Genomic DNA, 20,217 nt, shown 5'->3' with positions numbered 1-20,217 from the left:
TGTATCTCTTTCCAATGATAAATCTGAATAAATACATGAAACACACAAGGCGCTACTTTGCGGTTTTTCACTTATCAGTTCTGGTCTCCATTAACCGTGAAAAACGAGGGATCACTGTATTATTATTTTTGTATTTTTAGGAAATTCAGCCAACAAAGCCGGTTTGACTTAGCATCATGTTATTTGGCAGGCATGTCTACGACACACAGAGCTACAAAAATTTCTATTGAAGCCACGTCCCCCAAAATACATAAGGTTTGCCATTTTGGTTTAAATAAAACTTTTCAGTTCCATTTTTAAGCAACCGAGCCATTTAGTATTGTTTTAGGGAAAATTCAGTCCGCAAATCTACTTTGACTTGGCATTATAAAATTTGGTAGGCATATTTATCACGAATAGAGCTACAAAAAAGTATCTTGAAATAAGGGAAGTCTGTCAAAAAAAATTGATTTCATTTTTTAGTATTCGAGCCCTTGGAATTTTTTTTCGAAAGTTCAGCCTCTGAAGCTGGTTTAACCTAACATAATACAATTTGGCAGTTATGACTATCACAAGTAGAGCTACAAAAAAAAAAAAAGGATTGAAGCCACGCCCCTAAAACCACAGAAAGTCAACCATTCTGGTTTCAAGTAAATATGTTGTTTACAAACAAATAAGCCCAGAAAACTGGTTCGACCTAGCATCATGAAATTTGGTAGGCATGTCTATCACAAGTTGAGCTACAAAAAAAGTCTTTTGAAGCAACGGCCCCAAAAACATGGGAAGTCTATCAATTTGGTTTGAATTTAAATGGTATGTTTATGTATGTTTTTTTGTTGTTGTTTTTTTTCAATGTTTGTTTTAAGGATCCGAGCCCTTAGGAATGTTTTTTTTTTTTAATTCAGCCCCCTAAGTCAGGTTGACCTAGCATAATAAAATTTGGCATGTCTATCATAAGTAGAGTAACAAAAAACGTCTTAAAGGTAAGCCCCCAAAACACTGGAAGTCTACCATTTTGGTTGGAATTTAATATTTACGGCGTCATTTTTAGGGGTACTAGCTGCATGGAATTGCTTACAAAAATGCAGCCCTAGCATCACGAAATTTGTTAGGCATGTTTATCATAAGTACGGTAGATTCACACAAAAAAAAAAGTCTCTCGAAGCCATGCTTCTGAAAATGCAGTAAGTCTGCTATTTTAGTTTTAAGTTAACATTTTCATTTTTAGGGATCCTAGCCCTTTGGAACTATATTTAAAAATTCAGCCCCCGAAGCCACATCAGTTGTTATTGTTGTGTTCGTCATCAGCTGCCTTATGTTATTTCTCCATTTGAAGAGTTACACAACGCAGCGCATTGCACAGCTAGCCACAAAGTTAGAGATTACACACACGCATAAACAGCAGCCCACACGTGGAAAACAATAAAAAAATGCACCCACAATAAACAGCAAGACTAGACCTTGTGTGATTGACAGGTTGGAGCAGGTGTTGAGAGGAAGGTAAAATAAAGCTGAGTCATGAAATCATGCAGGATCACATGAATGTTGATGAAGGTGGGTGGCAGTAAGATTGCGGTGTGTTTCAGTGTATGTGTGTGTTTGATTCAACACCTGAGTAGCACAACTTACACTTGTGGTCAAAAGTATTTGGACAGTAAAGAGACTTATTTTTGCCTTTATTAGTTCACTGGCTGCCAATGGCAGTGATAGACGAGTCAGGGTTGCTTTTAAAAAAATTAGCTGTTTGCACTGTAACTATACAATAATGTCGGAATATTATCACTTTAAATAATGAAATTCAGGACAGAGATGAACAAACTTAAAACCGACAAACAAACCTAAAATTACAACAGCTTCAAAATTATTTAAAATGGACTAATTTCCTGCCGTTGACTGCGCTAGACATCCAATCCATTTGGAGTAGGAGGACTGGCAGCGAATTAACGAATGCTTATTCACTGCTCCTCTCCCACTTCAAATGTATTGGACTTCTATCAGCGATAAACTAAGTTCCATTCATGGCAGTAGCATGAAAAGATCTTTCATCGTCCTTACCAACATGGCTTCAGAGCCACCATGTTAGTCGGGGCAATGTTCCTATCAATGTCAATGCATGGACAATAAAAGTCATAAATAGCTCATTTATTTAAAAGATTATTTTATCAATGTCAAAGCATCAGCTATTAACTCATTGAAACATTCACAATGTCTATTGTGGTTTTAGTATTTGTATGCTTTTTTTTTTTTTTTAAATTATTTGTACTTTTTTAAAACCTTTTTGGGGGGGGGGCATTTTCCACCATTTTTCGTGTTCTATTTTAGCTTTTTTTTTTTTTTTTTTTTTTTTTTTTTTTTTTTTTTTTAATAAGGATGAAAAAAACTGCAAAAACACTAAAATAGAACACTAAAAATTGTGGAAAATTCATAAAATGGCACAAAAAGTGAACCCCTCCTTTAAATATATAAAGTGAAAAACAGCCACGGGAAATTGAAAAACCTGTTTTTTCCTCCCATTTTTTTTCTTTTTCTTTTGTTTTTTTCTTTCCGTTTGTTCATCCGCTGCCACCCTCCCACTTCAAGTGGATTGGACGTCTACTTGTGATAAACTCCAAATGGCTCGTACGTCTACCGCAGTCAATAGCACTAAAACATGATCATTCAATGCTGGCAATCCCACTTTAGTCTATTGCTGTCAATAGCAGTGAATGAGTTAATCAATTGAAATTATACAAAACTAACTTAAAGTTAAGACACCATTCAAACTTAATGTTTTTTTAACAACACAACAAATATGAATGCTCTAAACTTGCTATAAAAAATAAAAAAAACTGGTTTAAAAAAAAAGCACAGTTGCTGGATTGTGAAGACATCAAGAAGCACAAATTTGATGTTTGTTATCGTCCAAATACTTTTGAACAAAAATGTACACGCTATGCTAGCTACTATCAGCCGTTTTTTAAACAACAGCAAGAAAAACAACAACACGTGGAAGGACACTCGTACCTTTGTTCGCCAGACGCACACAGTTGATTTTGGTTTCCTGCAACCAAATAAATGGGGGGGGAGAAGACAGCATTGAGGTCTCATTTCAATCATACAATCGCACACGCTGAAAATCATATTTACTGGATGTATCAATAATGTGAAAAAAAACAGCAAAAGTGTTATATTCTAAGCATTGACTCTTAGCAGAGGTCTCGAAAAGGAGAATGTAGATGAGGCAACTGCTTCTATTCGCAACAGCTGCTCGCCAATAAAAAAGCAAAAGAAAGAGACTGATGCAATATGAGAACCCGAAGGTGATGGATAGTAGCAAAAGTGGTGCACCTGCTTCTACTTTCTTACTTACTTTCCTCACTTCAGGTCTGGTAAGAGAAGCAGTGGCTGAATATTTGCTCTTATTCCAAGAGTTTGTGCTAACAACAAACTTTGGTTGACACCTCTTGGGATGTTTTGGAAATGTAGCTCCCAGAAGCAGTTTTAATAGCAACGTAAAATTTGGTAGATATGTCTGTCATGAATTTGTCATTTTGGGCTAAAGCAGGCCATAGACTTCACTATCAGTTGACGGGGCTCGGGGCCGATCCGTAGTTGGCCTATTTTCAAAAACTTAAAGCAACAAATATTTTCAAAACCTAAGCCACTAGCGACCTAAAACCAAAACAGACACCTCTCTTAGGCATATACTGAACCAGTATGAGTCTCCATGAGAAGCGACATAAAAAAATTCAAATAAAAAAAATCTAATAAAATCCCGATTAATTATTTTTTTTATACGTATATGTATTTTTTTATAAGTATAACAAAATTTAAATTAGTTGTTTTATTGAGTTCATTTTGTCTACACTTATCGATCAGGTGATTTTTTTTTCTTTTATCCTAGACAATTGTTTCAGATTATTTTAATTACCTGAAATGTTTCGGGGACTACTTACGCCTTCATCAGAGAGAAAAATTGAAGTAAAACTCTCAAGTAAAATTCTCAACTTTTACGCTAGATGCACAAAAATCAGCAAATGCAGAGATAATCACCTATGTTTTCAGGATCAATAGCAATATTTAACATACATAAGTTTTTGCTCAAAATAGCAACTTAATATTTTTTAATTTGGTGCAAGTTTTCAACAGCTAATAAATCACTCAATTTTCACAGCAGAAACTTAATACTTGAGGAAAGCATGCAGAATCATCTTAATTTTACTCAACAAAAGCAAAATTAGCATTTTTCTATATACAATCACGACTTATTTAAGTTGAATTCTGCTATTGTGTAGAGATACAAAATCCAACATGGCGGCCATCACAAATCAAAGAGCTTTTTAAGTATAAAATTCTTGCAAATAAATGCTTAAATTGTGAAATTTGTATAGATATGAACGTAAAACCGTCTAGATACCTGGTTAAAAGCAAAAAACGGGTAGTTATCCTTAATTTTACGTAAATATTTCAAGCTAAAGTTACGGTATTGTTTTATCCAGCATGGCAGCCGTCACGGAACAAAGATCTTTTTAAATTAAAAATTCTTGCAAATAAATGCTTAAATCGCTGAATTTCTATAGATATGAACGTAAAATAGTCTAGACTCTTGGTTAAGAGCAATAAACCAAGCAGTTATCATTCATTTTACGTAAATATTTCAAGCCAAAGTTACACTAATTTGATGTATTGATTTTCTCCACAACGTTTCAAAGGGCATGCATGGTGCTATTTAATATAATATTTACCTTGAAACCTCGACCAAATCACTCTTGAGACACTCCTGCCTGCTTGTATGCACTAAAACCTTAGTCGTATTTCCACCTAAATCCGGCGTGAGAACGCAGTATGTGTTTGACTTTATCACAGTGAATAGTGAAAGCCACCTCAACGCTCTATGGGTGGTCCCCCTACTTGAAGGCGTGGTGGACAGTCTGCAGGAGTTGTCTTGTTAACTGATGGTGACAAGTAGACGAGTCTATGAGCAGACATCATTTGGAGGCATCTAAGCCCTGTGGAATTGTTTTTAAGAATTCAGCCCTAGAAGCTCGTCTCACTTGGTAACAAGAAATTTGGAAGACATGTTTGTCATGAGTAGAACCACAAAACAGTCTCAAGAGGCCATGGTCAAAAAGTCACAGTCTCCCATTTTGGTTTAAATTAGACATTTAAGGCATAATTTAGAGGCATCTGAGCCCTTAGGAATTGTTTTTAAAAGATCAGCCACCAAATTCAGTTGTACTTGGCAACTTGAAATTTAATAGACATGAGTAGACCCACAAAACGGTTTACAAAAGCAGATTTCAAGTGCTTTGCTGTAGCGCAAAATCAATTCCAGTAAGGTCTTACCCCATTGGCTCTACTGAGGGCCTGGAAGTAGATGCTGTAGCTCTTGGAAGGGGAGAGTGGCGGGTTGGAGAAGCCTCCGTAGCTCTTGTTGTCACCCACGGTGAAGGGCTGGGCCGCCGGCAGGTTGGAAGGCGGAAGCTCGGCCGCCATGTAATACGGTGAGTTTGAGGCCGATGCATTCCGGAAGCTGAAGGGCGCCACGAAGCACTCGGGGTACTCGGAGGCAGCTCGACGAGACTTGGACTTGCGCTCCTCCTTCACCACCAGCTGGTAGGAACTAAGAACATCACACGGAAATGGATTATTCAAACAATGTCAGAAATAAAATGAACTTTGATTCGTAGCAACTGGTGGCCAGTGGGCCAAATCCGCCCTGTCAAATAATTTTGTGTGGCCTGAGAATGCAAATGATTTGCATCGACTTTTCCCACCAAAAAAAATCATTTCAGATTGTCGTCAGTTTTTAAAACGTTGAAATGCTGCTAGCATTTTTTCTTAAAAAGCTCCCTTTTAAAATAAATGGAAAAGTTGTTGAATAAAACAATTTTACTGACTTCTAATTGAAAAACAAGGCGTCAGGAGGATGAAAAATAAATAAATGTCATTCATTGGATCGCTGCCAGTCCGTCCCAGTCCAAATGGATTGGATGTGTGTGCCAGTCAATGGCAGCAAATGAATTAATATTGGATAAAAAAACATTAAAACCATTTTGAACAGTAAGTTTTTGCTGTTTTTGGCGTATTGTTCCTCTTTTTTTTTTTTTTTTTTGATATTGTCAAAAGGATTTCATTCTTGATCGAAAACTGCTGGTAAAATACAAAAAAAAAAACACAAAAATTGGAATACTGCAAAACAGGAAAACTGCAAAAAAAACTGTGAAAACCTGGCTGGAGGAGAAAAATTAAAAAATGTGACAAACTAAAAAACAAAAACACACACAAAAACTGCACATTTTAAAACTTTTTATCATGGTTTTTCAGTTTCTCGTGTTTCACACATTTTCTGACTTTTTGTTTGGTTTTCGTTTGTTTTCTCCTTGCATTTATTTGCCATTCCCCCCCCCGTGTTTTTTTTTTTTTTTTTTTGGTACTTTTTGGGCCAGAACTGTGAAAAAAAAATTCAGAAAAAAGTGAAAACTAAAAAAACAAGAAAATGTAATTAAATGCAAAAACAACTAAAGTTTATCTTTATTAGACATCCAACTCATTTGAACAGGGAAGCTGGCAGGAGACTTCCATTTTTCCATTCGCTGCCAACCCTTCCACTTCAAAAGGATTGAATGTCGATCGCCTCAAATAGAATGGACGTCTATTGCCATCAATGGAGTGAGTTATAAACAACACATGGTAAGAAAACTTTGCAGCCCCATCAAACTCCGTTGGGAAATTAAGCAATTTAAGACTTGATATCAATCCATACCAACCCTCCCAGTCCAAATGGATAGAACATTTATGACCGTCAATGTCACCCAATGAATTATTTTACAAAAATACTAAAGCTGGCTGAACAGTAGGAAGGTCATTGTTGTGTTTTCCGGGTTTGATCGTTATATGTGTTAATATGCCACAATAGTCTGGTCTGGTTGTCTATCACCGTCAATTGCAGCCTATGGGTACATGTCCACTATTGTTTTGATTGCAAACGTACGGCGAGGACGGATTGGCACTTCCCCCCACTTTGCCGCTTGCTGATTGGTCGAGGGCTCTTAAGAGGCCTCCCTCCGCAATTAAACCGTCCCGCAATTACTGGCAATTATACGCAATTAGGCAAATGCGCGTCGGGCCGCTTTCATTAGAGCTAAATTGCTGTCGACCAAAAGACGAGCCGGCCTTTTGTCTCTTTCGCCTGTTTTTAAAGGCGCCGGCCGGGTAACCTTAGCCGGGGAGCGCCTGTGTCTCAAAGCTGGCGAAATCAAATCAAAGAGTCTTAGAAAGGAGTAATTAGAGAGCGGGCGGGCGAGCGAGCGCCTCCACTGCGCAAAGACGAAATTGTGTTTGGGGTAAATCAAGAGGCTCCGCAAGAGGGATTTACGCAAATTAGCAATAAAAACCAGCGGATCGGGTTGGGAAAAGTTGCAAATCAACTTGTGCTGTGTGTGTGTGCATAGCAAAATAAAAGGAAAAAACAGACTAAAACTACAAATGAATACAACTATCTTCAATTTACTCATAGCTGCCATTGACGTCGATAGATTTCAAGTATGGAGGACCAGGAGTGCAAAAATTAAATAAATACTGTAAATACATAAATAAATTATTAAATGCGTCATTAAAATGCTTCTATTTCAATATTTATTTATTTAAACATTTATTTAAATATTTATTTCAATATTGATTTATTTAAATGTATTTTATTTATATTAATTTATTTCATTCTTTATTTTTTTCACTTTTTTAAAAATTTATTTCACAATTAGTGTTACCTTGATACTGATACCTGGCTGTTCAGTATCAGCCGATACCGATACCATACCGATACCACTCCATTTGAAATATATATGGCGGAAAAAACAGACAAGGCTGAAAAAGCAGTTTCTGCTCTTGCACCCCTCTTTAAAATAAACTGCTGCCAAAAGAACTGTTGTGTTTGATATGATATGATGTATATATGCTGCCATAGCAGATTCATGGCACATTAAGTCCCCGAACTATTTTTAATTTGTCCGTTTTACCCTGGAAATCCATGTTTACTGTCATGTACCAATGTACCAGCATATTGCATCACACTCATGCATCGCAAAGCTTTCATCACAAGGACTGTGTACTCTTTAATATGTCACAAAGAACAACGGAGAACAGGAGAGTACACAGCATTCAGTGTCAGGTCGTCAGCGATTCAGCATACGTTTGCATGCCAACTAGCCATTACCGCTTGACCTGATTGTTTTCTTAGTCTGTCAACATCAATAAAATCCTGCGTCTGCGATACGCAACTGGTTCCTCCATCTTGTACATGACAGTACGACCTGACCAAAATGGAACCAGCGTACTAACCCTCTGCCCTGGACCGTCTTCACCAAACGGAAGAGGTCTCCCAGATGTCTGGTGACATTGCATTGTTCGGCAACAAACACCAGCAACAGCAAGAACAACTCACTCAAGTGATCCAAACTCTCACCAAACTGGCAACTCCATGGCCACCACAACCTCTGGTTCCAAAAGCCCAGGTTACGATGAACCCAGCCTTGGCTATCGATGCCCCCGAGTCAAAGATTGGAAACCCCGAACGCTTTAACGGCGATCCAACCCAGGTAAGAACAAAGTCCAATTTTCCCTGCAACCCCGGACCTTTGCAACGGAAGGGGCCAAAGTTGGGTACGTCATCACCCACTTGACCTGTCTGGCTTGGCTTTGGGCAACAGCGGAATATCAGAGGCAAACACCAGCCTGTACCAACTTCAATACCTTTGTCGATGAAATGATCAAAGTGTTCGACCCGGGCTTTTCTAACTCAGAGACATCCCGCGCCCTTATGCCCATCCTTTAAGGCAGGGGTGTCCAAACTTTTTGCAAAGAGGGCCAGATTTGGTGTGGTAAAAATGTGGGGGGGCCGACCTTGGCTCACGTCCTTTACGTAGAACAATATATTTAAGTACATTTTAGCAAGCCATTCTGTGTGTCACATTTGCTTTATTATTTTTCTAATTATTAATTTCAACAATCTCACAACTAACCTTTGTGGCATTCTCTTTCGACTTTCGGCCTCTTGCAAAATACTGCTGCTGTGAAATTAAACTAGCTTCAAGTTGCTTCAATTTCTCGTTGTGTATCTTCCCTGTAATCTTGTCGTACATGTCAGCGTGTCTTATTTGGTAATATCGCCTCACATTGAACTCTTTAAAAACAGCGACTGTCTCTTTGCAAATGAGGCAGACACAGTTGTTGCGTATTTTATTAAAGAAATAGTCCAATTTCCACCTAACCTTGAAGCGTCAGCCGTCGCAGTCAACTTTTTTTTTGTTGATTGTCGCCATTTTAGAAAATTGGAAGTCAAGGATCACACGGGGTAATGTTGCTCAGCGTGCTGCTGCCTTTTAGTGGGTAAATGAGGAGCAGCATTTAGTGTGTAAGCTACTTCATATGCCGGTAGCAGTACTGCTTACCAATTTATTAAGTCTGTGTGCGGGCCAGACGTTATTGATTTTATGACAGAGGCTGAGGGCCAGATGAAATTTGACCACGGGCCGCATTTGGCCCGCGGGCCGCACTTTGGACATGTCTGCTTTAAGGCAATCGGTCAGTGTCGGAGTATTCAATTGATTTCCGAACTGTGGTGAGGTGCAGCGACTGGAACACGGAAGCCGTGATTGACGCATACTATCACAGCCTTGCAGACTACATCAAAGATTAGCTTGTCTCCTATGATCTACCCAGCACCCTTGATGAAACCATTGCCCTTGTAACCCGCATTGACCGCTGGATTCTGACCCGACAGCAAGAGAGGGGACGTCGGAGCACCTTCTGCCTCTCAGCCTTTTCCAATTGCTACTCCCACCCATTTAAACCAGCCTGAGCCCACGGAGATTGGCCGTGCTGCCCTAACTCCTGAAGAGCACCAGCGACGTTCTACTTCTAACCTGTGCCTGTACTGGTCATCAAATCGCTACCTGCCCAGCAAAAGCCACAGCTCACCAGACGTCGGGGAGATTCGGGTGAGCTCAACGTGTCTTCAGTCTCCTCCCATTCGTAAACCCTTGCTCCAAATTCGTCTCCTGCTGACTGACACCACCCATACCTTGACCGCTCTCATCGACTCTGGAGCGGAGGCCGACATCCTGGATGTGGATCTGGCCCAGCAGCTCGGCATTTGGCGTCACCAACTTTCCCCATCTGTTCCTGCACAAGGACATCTACTCGGCACAGTGACGCACATCTCAGCCCCGGTAACCATGCTTTTGTCTGTAAACCACCACGAGTCCATCCAGTTACATCTGCTCCGCTCACCAAGTCAGGCTCTCATCCTTGGTTATTCGTGGCTGCGCCAGCACAACCCTAACCTCGATTGGGTCACCGGAGTGGTACGGGAATAGGGCAGGAGATGCCAACAGACCTTCTTGAAGGAGACGGTCATACCCACCAACTCTGAACCTGTCAGTCCTGTCCCAGATATCTCCAATGTGCCTGCCTGCTACCATGCACTCCGTGAAGTCTTTAACAAAACCAAGGCCATTCAAGGCCCCCTCACCGGCCATGTGACTGTGCCATAGACCTCCTGCCCGGCACGGTGCCACCGAAGAGCCGTCTGTACTCCTTATCTGCACCAGAAAAAAGCGCCATGGAGAAGTACATTAATGAATCCCTAGCTGCCTGGTAAATCCGTCCATCGTCCTCGTCTGCTGGAGCTGGATTCCTCTTTGTACCGAAGAAGGATGGCTCTCTCTGCCCATGCAGAGATTACCGTGGACTCAATGACATAACCATCAAGAACCGCTACTCCCTGCCACTCACGTCATCTGCTTTTGAACTTCACCAAGGTCCCACTGTGTTCAATAAACTGGCCTGTCTCCCTTTCACACTGTCTTCAGCGATCAACCGCCCCTGTTCGCTAGTACCCAGGTTCGTTTGTCCGTTTCCCATCGAGAAGATCATCAGCCCATCAGCTGTCCAACTCAAACTACCCAGATCTATGAAGGTTCACCCAACCTTCCATGTCTCCAAACTAAAGCCAGTCCATGAAAGCCCCCTGGTCCCGAATGCAGGACCACCTCCCCCTCCTCGCCTGGTGGACGGGGGTTCTGTCTACACAGTTCGCCACCTGCTCAAGTCACGCTGCCGGGGCAGGGGCCTCCAATATCTGGTGGATTGGGAAGAATATGGTCTTGAGGAGAGGATGTGGGTCCCAGCTGGGCGGATTGTAGATCGGACCCTCATATCAGACTTCCACCACCTCCATCCGGACCAACCGTCCGTCCGGCTGGGCGGACCTAGAGCGGCTTGCTCTCAGCCCATGCCTGCATCAGACTCTGAGCCCGACCCTGTGCCCATGCCTGCATCCGATTCTGTGGCCATGTACTCTGACGTGTCGGTGGATTAGTAGCCCTCGGTGGCTCAATTCTTGGGACTTCTGGAGCCGTCCCTTGAGAGGGGGGTCCGTCATGTACCAAAGTACCAGCATATTGCATCACATCAATCATCAAAAAGCTTTTATCACAAGGACTGTGTACTCTTTAATATGTCACAAAGAACAACTGAGAACAGTATATAAGGCACGAACACACAGCATTCAGTGTCAGGTCGTCAGCGATTCAGCATACGTTTGCATGCCAACTAGCCATTACAGCTTGACCTGATTGTTTTCATTGTCTGTCAACATCAATAAAATCCTGTGTCTGTGATCCGCAACTGGTTCCTCCGTCTCATACATGACAGTTTACGGACGTCGCTCTAGTTAAAAAAAAAAAAGACTTAAAAAAATTATTCACTCGCATATTTTAAACCTTTAAACAAATTACGTCACAAAGAAAAAAAGTAGCGTCTGTAAAAGGTCACGGCTATCTACCTCATAACTATCGCTTAATTGTATTATTTTCGTTACTGTCACAATTTTCCCAATATTTTTCATGATAAACTATCGATCCAAACAAAGAAAAAATGAAAAAAACAAAAAAACTTTAAAAGGGTAAATATATGAAAATGAAAATCTCGACCACTCCTTGATGTGACCCTTGTCATATTACCATCTTTCACCCATAAAATCTTCCCAAAATCCGGCTGTGGCCATTCACAGCTGTGTATTGACACTCGGTGATACATGCTACATGGAGTTTTTGGATCGTAAAGAGGCAAGTATGCAATAATATCTCGTTAAAATCATGTCGTTTTTAATTATGCCCTTGCGTGCTCTTACCTCTAGTTAGGGTTTTGCTGTTTAATTTTTTTTTAAATGCCCTCCTGTTCAAAATTTCTTCTCCCAGAAAATTGAGACTTTAAGCTTTCCAATCTGTATCACACATGCATATCGGACAATTTTGAAATTTGGCCAAATTGGGCGTCCCAGAACGGAACTTCAAGTCACCTGAGTGTTTTCCGCCATATGTATGTGTATATACACTGTATATACTATATGAAGAGCTACACACTTGGATGTGAAATCATTGCTATCATGGCTTTGTTGGGCTGTTGCTTACCTTTGTGAAACAGGAAAAACACTAGTACAGGGTGAATCCAAGAGAACTTTTTATTGCATATCTTGTATGGGTTACAATAGTTGAATAAACCTTTGGCTCTCAAAAGGCCAAAATAGTGCTAAATTCATGAAATTAAAACATGCATTACACTAACTCAACAGTAAGAAAGTAAAAATACAATGAATGAACTGAATAAACCTTTTTTAAAACCCTGAGTTTTGGCTCTCAAAGGCCACACAGTGCAACTTTCATGAAATTACAAGTAATAATAATGATAATAACTGACCACAGCATCCTGTCTCTCTATCAGCCTCCCTCTCTGTACACCAGCAGCAGCATTACTCAACTTCATCTTTATAGCAGCGCACTAGTGAGACTTTCTTTCTCTCTCTCTCTCTCTCTCTCTCTCTCTCTCTCTCTCTCTCTCTCTCTCTCTCTCTCTCTCTCTCTCGCTCTCTCTCTCTTAGAAGCAGGTCTCAAATTACTGTGGCGTTTCTTGAAAAGTAATGTACCTTTGACCAGTTGAGCAGCACGTTTTGTATTGCTACTGCAGTAGCTTGGCCGGTGTGTGATCCCTTCGCATGCAGTACTACGCTTTCCAGTGGGCTGTGAGGCGAAGCAGGGAAAGTTGGGAGACTTGGCTGCTCCAGACATCAGTGGAAAGCGTCTTCAAATGTTTTATCAGGTCCGAGGTATTGAAACTGGCCGATTTAACTCCACCTCTCAAAACTTTCAGGCCACAAATCTCGCATGGAACCATTGTACTCGAATGTGTTTCTACGCTGAAATATCTCCAGATCGCGGACATTTACTTCTGTTAGTTTGTTTTTCCTCCATGTGAAAAAGGGGCCCCGGCATTGGCTAAGAGTGGCTATTGGCCCGCTCTCATTGGTCTGGAGCAGGCCAATAGCGATAGCTGCTTGGCATGCAAAGTGATCACGTGTCATCACACAACACAGAGACAGAGTGTAGTGAGCGTCAGGAGGAAAGAAGGGTGCGGTCAAGTGTTATAATATCGGACAGGTAAATGGTATCATTGCCTATTGTTGGTACTCGCCAATACTGATGACATCCATTTAGTGCCGGATCGGCCCCCCAGCCGATACTGGTATTGGTGCATCATTAATTTCAATTTATATTCATTTATTTCAAAACAGTATTTACTTATTTCAAATTTTATTTATTTCAGCATTTACATTTTTATTTATTTATCTCAATATTTATTTCCAATATATACGGCGGTAAACGGTGACTTAAAGTTCCGCTCTGAGACCCCCAATTTGGCCAAATTTCAAAATTGTCCAATATGCACATGTGAGACATCATTGGAAAGCTTAAAATCTGAATTTTCTGCAGGAAGAAAAATTTTGAACAGGAGGGCATTTAAAAAAAAATTTTTTTTTTCAAACTGCAAAACCCTAATCAGAGGTGAGAGCACGCGAGAACAGAATTAAAGATGCCATGATTTTAACGAGATATTATCGCGTACCTACCTTTTTTTCGATCCAAAAACTCCATGTAGCATGTATCACCGAGTGTCAAGACACAGTTGTGAATGGCCACAGCCGGATTTTGGGGGGATTTTACGGGTTAAACATGGCAATATAACAAGGGTCGTGATGCAGAAATCGCAGCCATCAAGGAGTGGTCGATATTTGCTTTTTTATATATTTACCCTTTTAAATGTTTTTTTTCCCCCAATTTTTCTTTGTTTGGATCGATTATTTATCGTCTAACATATCGGAGAAAATGCGACGGTAACAAAAAAAATACAATTAAGCGATAGTTATGAAGTAGATATCCATGACTTTTTTACAGACGCCATTTTTTTCACTGTGACATAATTTGTTTAAAAGTTTAAAATATGCTAGTGAAGAATTTTTTTAAGTCATTTATTTTTTTAAAACAATGATGAGACATCATCTGCTATGGCAGCATATAGACATATTGTTCTATCAGACACAGCAGTTGATTCATTTCATTATAGCAGTTGATAATACAGTTGATTATAGCAGATTCATGGCGCATTAAGCCCCCGAACTATTTTTAATTTGTCCGTTTTACCCTGAAAACCCCCGTTTACAGACGTCGCGCAACCGCTTTTGTTTCAACCCAGCAATAAAACGAAGGTAATTATATTTATTATTCAAATGTCTATCGTTTTTAGCTTAGAATCATTAATTGATGTCTAATATTTCATTTATTAAAAAAAAAAAAAAAAACTTTAAAAAAGTATTTACTCGCATATTTTAAAGTTTTAAACAAATTACATCACAATGAAAAAATTGGCGTCTGTAAAAAAGTCACGGATCTCTACTTCATAACTATCACTTAATTATATATTTTTCGTTACTGTCGCATTCCCCCCAATATTTTAGATGATAAATAATCGATCTAAACAAAGGGGGGGGGAAAAAATGCTTAAAAGGGTAAATATATGAAAATGAAAATCTCGATTACTCCTTGACGTCTGCGACCCTTGTTATATTACTATGTTTCACCCTTGAAATCCCAAAAAATCCAGCCGTGGCCATTCACATCTGTGTCTTGACACTCGATGATACATGCTATATGGAGTTTTTGGATCGAAACAAGGTAAGTACGCAATAATATCTCGGTAAAATCATGGCATCTTTAATTTTGCTCTCCCGTGTTCTCACCTCCAGTTAGGGTTTTGCTGTTTAAAAAATTTTTTTTCTTCAAAATGGCCTGTTCAAAATTTTTCTTCCCCAAGAAAGTTGACATTTTAAGCTTTCCAATGATGTATCACGCGTGCAAATCGGACAATTTTGAAATTTGGACAAATTGGGGGTCTCAGAGCGGAACTTCAAGTCACCAAAGTGTTTTCTGCCATATATATATATATATATATATATATATATATATTATATATATATATATATATATATATATATGTATCAACATTTATTTATTTATATCAATTTCTATTTATTTCAACCTTTGTTTATTTCGGTTTTATTTATTTCATTCTTGCACTCTTGTTCCCCTTAAATAATTGTATCTGTTATTGGCTCATCAAACTCGGCGGGCGGGCGTGAACTAGGCGGGGTTTGAGTTGAACGAGTCAAGGTACATGACTATGGTGTCAAGCTGGTACTCCTTCCTTCACAACATGGCAGCATGGCAGCAGTTGCTGAGGTTCTGCATGAGCTCTCTCTCGTGATAAACCGCCGTGTTTTGTAAGCCACGTGCTCAGGGTCTGAAATTCCTGTGTCAACGTGTTCTGCTAAGTCTAACATGTCCATTATTAAATCCCAAGAAAGCTCATGCAGAACGTCAGCAATCGCTGCCATGTTGGGATGGAATGAGCACTAGCTTGACTCCAGAGCCATGTAGCTTGACTAGCTTAAGAAAAAAAAAATTGTTTTCAAGTAATGATAATTACCCCAAATAAGCTGTTTTAGGTTACACAAGCTGCAACAAACAAATTTCATCCCATTGACTTGACCCCAGCATTTACAAGTAAAATTACAAGTAAATTTGATCGTAAATGACCTGATTGGTGCTCCACGAGACTTGGCGGGCTTCAGCAGGACGGTGATGGTGGACTCTGTCTCGTTGAGAGGCGCCTCGGATTCGTACTCGGGCATGCTTGGGGCTGAGGGACGACACCACAAACAACACATTCGCGCCGATAAAAGGACTAACGCTTAGAAGGACGTGCCAACGAAACGTCGAGATTTGCCGTGGCATTTAAGGCATTAACACCGCCCTACCCCACGACAGTCTTAATTAAAAGCTCTTTATCACCAAGATGGCAGAGAGCGTGGCATTTAGAGTTAGCTGTCATTATTAACTCATTAGAGGTCAAATTTATTCAATCAATCTTAGCTGGTTGAAATTTGAACTTTTTAGGGGTGTTTTTGGGGGGCTTTAAAAAAAAAAAGTGTTTTTGCAAATGAGTGTCTTACCAGCTATCTTGGTGGTGACGCGGGTGGTGACAGAGGGGCCGGCCCCCTTGCCAGTGGAGGCTTTGAGGGTGAACAAATAAGTGGTTCCTGGGTGGAGGGCCACAAAGAGGTGGTGGGTCTCGTTGGTGGGCTTGCTCACCTTCCCCCACTGGGTGCTCAGGTCGGCGCTGGGGTCCAGAGAGCTCAAACCCTTGTAGGCTATCTGTGGACAAGCAGACTTCAATTATGATCCTTTCATTGATTGGGATTGACAGCGCTAGATGTCCAATTAATTTAGAATGGAGGGGCGAATGATCGAACAGTCATTCAGAACCTTGTAAATAAGTGTTTTTAATATCATCGTCAATGGATGCTTTTAATCGAATATTGTGGTGATGCTTTCCTGGTCAGTAACTTTTTCCTAATTGGAATTGACTGACGTACAGTATCTGTCTTTTGGCATTGACAGACATGGACGTCTTTGGCATTAACAGATATACTGTAGCTGTCTTTAACATTGCTGGTTATAACCATTGGTGGCATTGATGTTTAAAGATGTCTTTAGCGTTGATGGGGATAGCCATCTTCGGCACTGACAGTTCTTAACGTCTGCACGTAACTTCCTGTCAATAGAATTGACATTCATGGGCTTCTATAGGATCGACTTACACCGGCGTCAATCGAATCAATGCACATAAGCGTCATTAGTGTGGATGTTTATGGCCATAACTGGAATGTTTATACATGGGTGTCATCAGCATGGCCAGTTTAATGTTACTGGGCTTTATTAGGAAGTTTTTGGTAAAAAATAACAAAACAACAATATAAGAGATATGTTTTTGGGTGTGTTATTGTAAATTTTCGCCCTGTCTGGGTTGGAAACCAATAGGAGTGAATGGAAATGTTTTTGTCCAATTGAAATGAATGGAAAATAAGGCTCTTGGAAATGAATGGGAAAGTTTTTGGCAAATTTTGGCGTTACCGTACGTTTTTGCCGCAAGAAAAACAATAGGTTGGTGCGCCTACATATTACGAAATTTTTGATGTGTAAATTATGTGATTTGGAAAAAAAAAACTGTTAGACAAGTAGAGTTTCGAAATTTCCCCTTTTTCCCAATAAATCGGCATTTTTGGGCGAACGGTAATTTTTTTGAGTGTCGAATGAAAGAGTCTGCGTTGTGTGAGAATTCCTGTCGTTTTGGTGTTTTAACTGTGTCGGTGGGTCAAACGCTTTTGGTGGGGGCACGGGCCAAAGAAACCCCATTGAAAATAAAAGGAATATTATAAATAGTAGGCTTTGCATTATGTTTAAAACGATCCTCAATTAAAAAAAAAACATGAATAATTGAAAAACAACGGGAAAAAAATGTGAAAAACCGATAGACATCTAACTCATTTAAATTAGGCGGACTGACTGTGAATACTTATCGTTCAGTGCCATTGACGGCTTTAGATGTCAAATTCATGAATGCTTATTTGCCCCGCCCAGTTCAAATGGAATGGACGTTTAGTGCCATCAGTAGCAATGAAACATGAGTTAACATCGAAGCGACCGGAGTAAGCCCCAAAATGAACAGGAAGCCATCAAAAAATCTATAAAAAGTTAGCCATGAAAAATAAAAGAAAATAATAAAAGAAAAAGAAAAATCTGAAAATGTGACTCAGAAACGACCCAAAATTAACAGGAAGTTGAAGCCTGTATATGCCCCAAAATTAGCATGAATTGACCAAAAAATTAACAAGACGCGACCTGTAATTGCCCCAAAACGATCATTAAGTTACCTGTAATGGTTCAAAATTAACTGGAAGCAATCCAAAAGCAAAACAAAGTGACCCCAAAACACCCCAAAATCACTAAGAAGTGACGCACAGCAGTTTATTGCCCATCAGAGGAAAGCATTCACATGCCATTTTGCCAGACATTGCATTTTCTAGGTAACTTCAAAAAAAAAGTCACTTGCCCTTTGCAGAAATAAAGAAAATCCGATTTTCCATGCAATTTGACTTGCTTTACATTCTCATTCCTAATCAATATTCGTGTGAGAACCGGGCAAGGCTGATTTAGTCAAGCTTATATCCGCCACCTTATTCAATAACGACGCTTTTATTGGCTTGAGATGATGAGCGCCTCAGCTAACGGCGGATTCTATAGAATTGCCCAAACCAAAACCCATCAATTGTCGCGCGGCAAACAACAGCGAGAGCAAAACGCGCGCCGTGTTTCTCTAATAAAAACAAACAGCAGCAATCATAAAAGATGGAAAATGAAAAAAAGTCAAGTGAAATAAGGTTGCTGCCGCTGCCGCGTCCCAAGGCACCACCTCGTAAATGTTGTTTATGACGCACTGAGCTTCTTGAATCGGAAGGGTCCGAGCCAGTGTGGTCATTAGGCTCAATAATGACGGGCGGTAGCTCAGAGGAAAGCACGCCGCCTTTGACAGCTTATTAAAAAGACGTCCGGCGCCTTTTCATAAATGTCAATACTTCATTATTTCCCCTTGATGAACTCACCAAAAGGCAGTACGGGGAAGGGTTAGCATGCAGCAGGACTTGAGGTATCAAGGACAGGCATAGGTGCATCCAAAAAAGACAAGGAAAGTACATAGAGCAGGGGTTTTAAGAAGCCTGAATATCTGGTTAATTCTTGAATATTGTCACTCAATCATTGCCATTAACATTCATTCATTCATTTTCCATGCCGCTAACAGTGATACTAAATTTCATGCTGCCAAGACAATCCAACTAGGAGGTCAAGCAATGATTAATCACATTTCAGAAAATCATTTTTTGTTCTATATGGTAACATATAGCATATATAACATATTCTTCGTTATTAGTAACATATTCTTGGGGGGATGACACATCATGAGACCTTGCATTATGCTCATTTATTTGAGGTGTTACTCAATGTAGTTTAGCACTATTCTATTTTTAAAGACTGGTAATATTTCTAACAAAGAAATGCATTTTTGTTCAGTATGGCAGGATGTAACTGTATTTTGAGAATAAAATGCAAACTCTAGAGCCCTTGAATTATGCCCTTCTTTTGATGTATTACTATAAGCCGCCGCCAGTGTTGGGCACGTTACTTGAAAAAAATAATTAGTTATAGTTACTCACTACTTCTTCCAAAAAGTAACTCAGTAACTGAATTACTCTAAAGTAAAAGTGACGAGTTACCAGGGAAAGTAATTATTTCCGTTACTTTAAAAAGAAGTTGTTGTATGTCAAAGAATTTGAAAATTTCTGAGCAGTATTCGAGTCAGTTGAATAGAGAAGAACAGACAAGTAGTTGTGTTATAGGACCTTGTAATATTTATTGCACCTCACCAGCAACAGATTTATCCTACACTTGAAGTGCAACAAAAATAAACAGTAAACAATATAATAAAATAACAATCAGCAGTAAACAATATAAAGTTAGTTTAATCAATTAAATCTAACTCTCACAACCTGAGACAACTGCTCAAGTAGACATAGCCTACTGTACTTCAAGCATTTTGACTTGAAATAATGTTTATATCGCCACCTCGTAAAGGACAAATTTTCCTCTGAATGCTCTGCCATCATATCCCTCTGCATTTGTTTTGCATGTGTGTGTTTGCCGCACGCGCTGTTCCGGTTTGTGTGTGAAAACACAGGCTCTGATTGGCTTACCATGACACATGACTCTAACCCTCAGCCAATCACAATCACTTCCATCGCATCTATTATCCAGGTGGTGCATTCAGGTAGCCTCTTCCCCCCTACTCCTCCCGTCACCCTCAAAGCATCTGCCGTTCTAATGATGGAAGCAGCATTCTTGCTGGCTGACAGTGGGGGATGGGAACAAGGCTAGTATTCAGGTGTAGCAAAAACAGAAACGTTAGCAAGCT

At 39.9% G+C, this 20,217-nt stretch overlaps 1 protein-coding gene across 5 annotated transcripts in view; it reads right to left on the bottom strand.

Annotated features, from left to right (window-relative positions):
• ptprt (protein tyrosine phosphatase receptor type T) overlaps nt 1-20,217 on the bottom strand; it is a 262,227-nt gene that overhangs the window by 116,522 nt on the left and 125,488 nt on the right. For all 5 annotated transcript variants that reach the window (XM_057846399.1, XM_057846400.1, XM_057846401.1 and 2 more), the window contains exons 12-15: nt 16,364-16,565; nt 15,948-16,050; nt 5,305-5,581; nt 2,983-3,019 (exon numbers count right to left, since the gene is read on the bottom strand). In XM_057846399.1, the coding sequence (XP_057702382.1) occupies nt 2,983-3,019; nt 5,305-5,581; nt 15,948-16,050; nt 16,364-16,565 (619 nt within the window). The remainder of the gene's footprint in view (nt 1-2,982; nt 3,020-5,304; nt 5,582-15,947; nt 16,051-16,363; nt 16,566-20,217) is intronic.

This window comes from Corythoichthys intestinalis, chromosome 9, assembly GCF_030265065.1.
Source record: "Corythoichthys intestinalis isolate RoL2023-P3 chromosome 9, ASM3026506v1, whole genome shotgun sequence".
In the NCBI taxonomy this organism is placed as follows: Eukaryota; Metazoa; Chordata; class Actinopteri; order Syngnathiformes; family Syngnathidae; genus Corythoichthys; species Corythoichthys intestinalis.
This window is presented reverse-complemented; position numbering and strand designations above follow the sequence as displayed.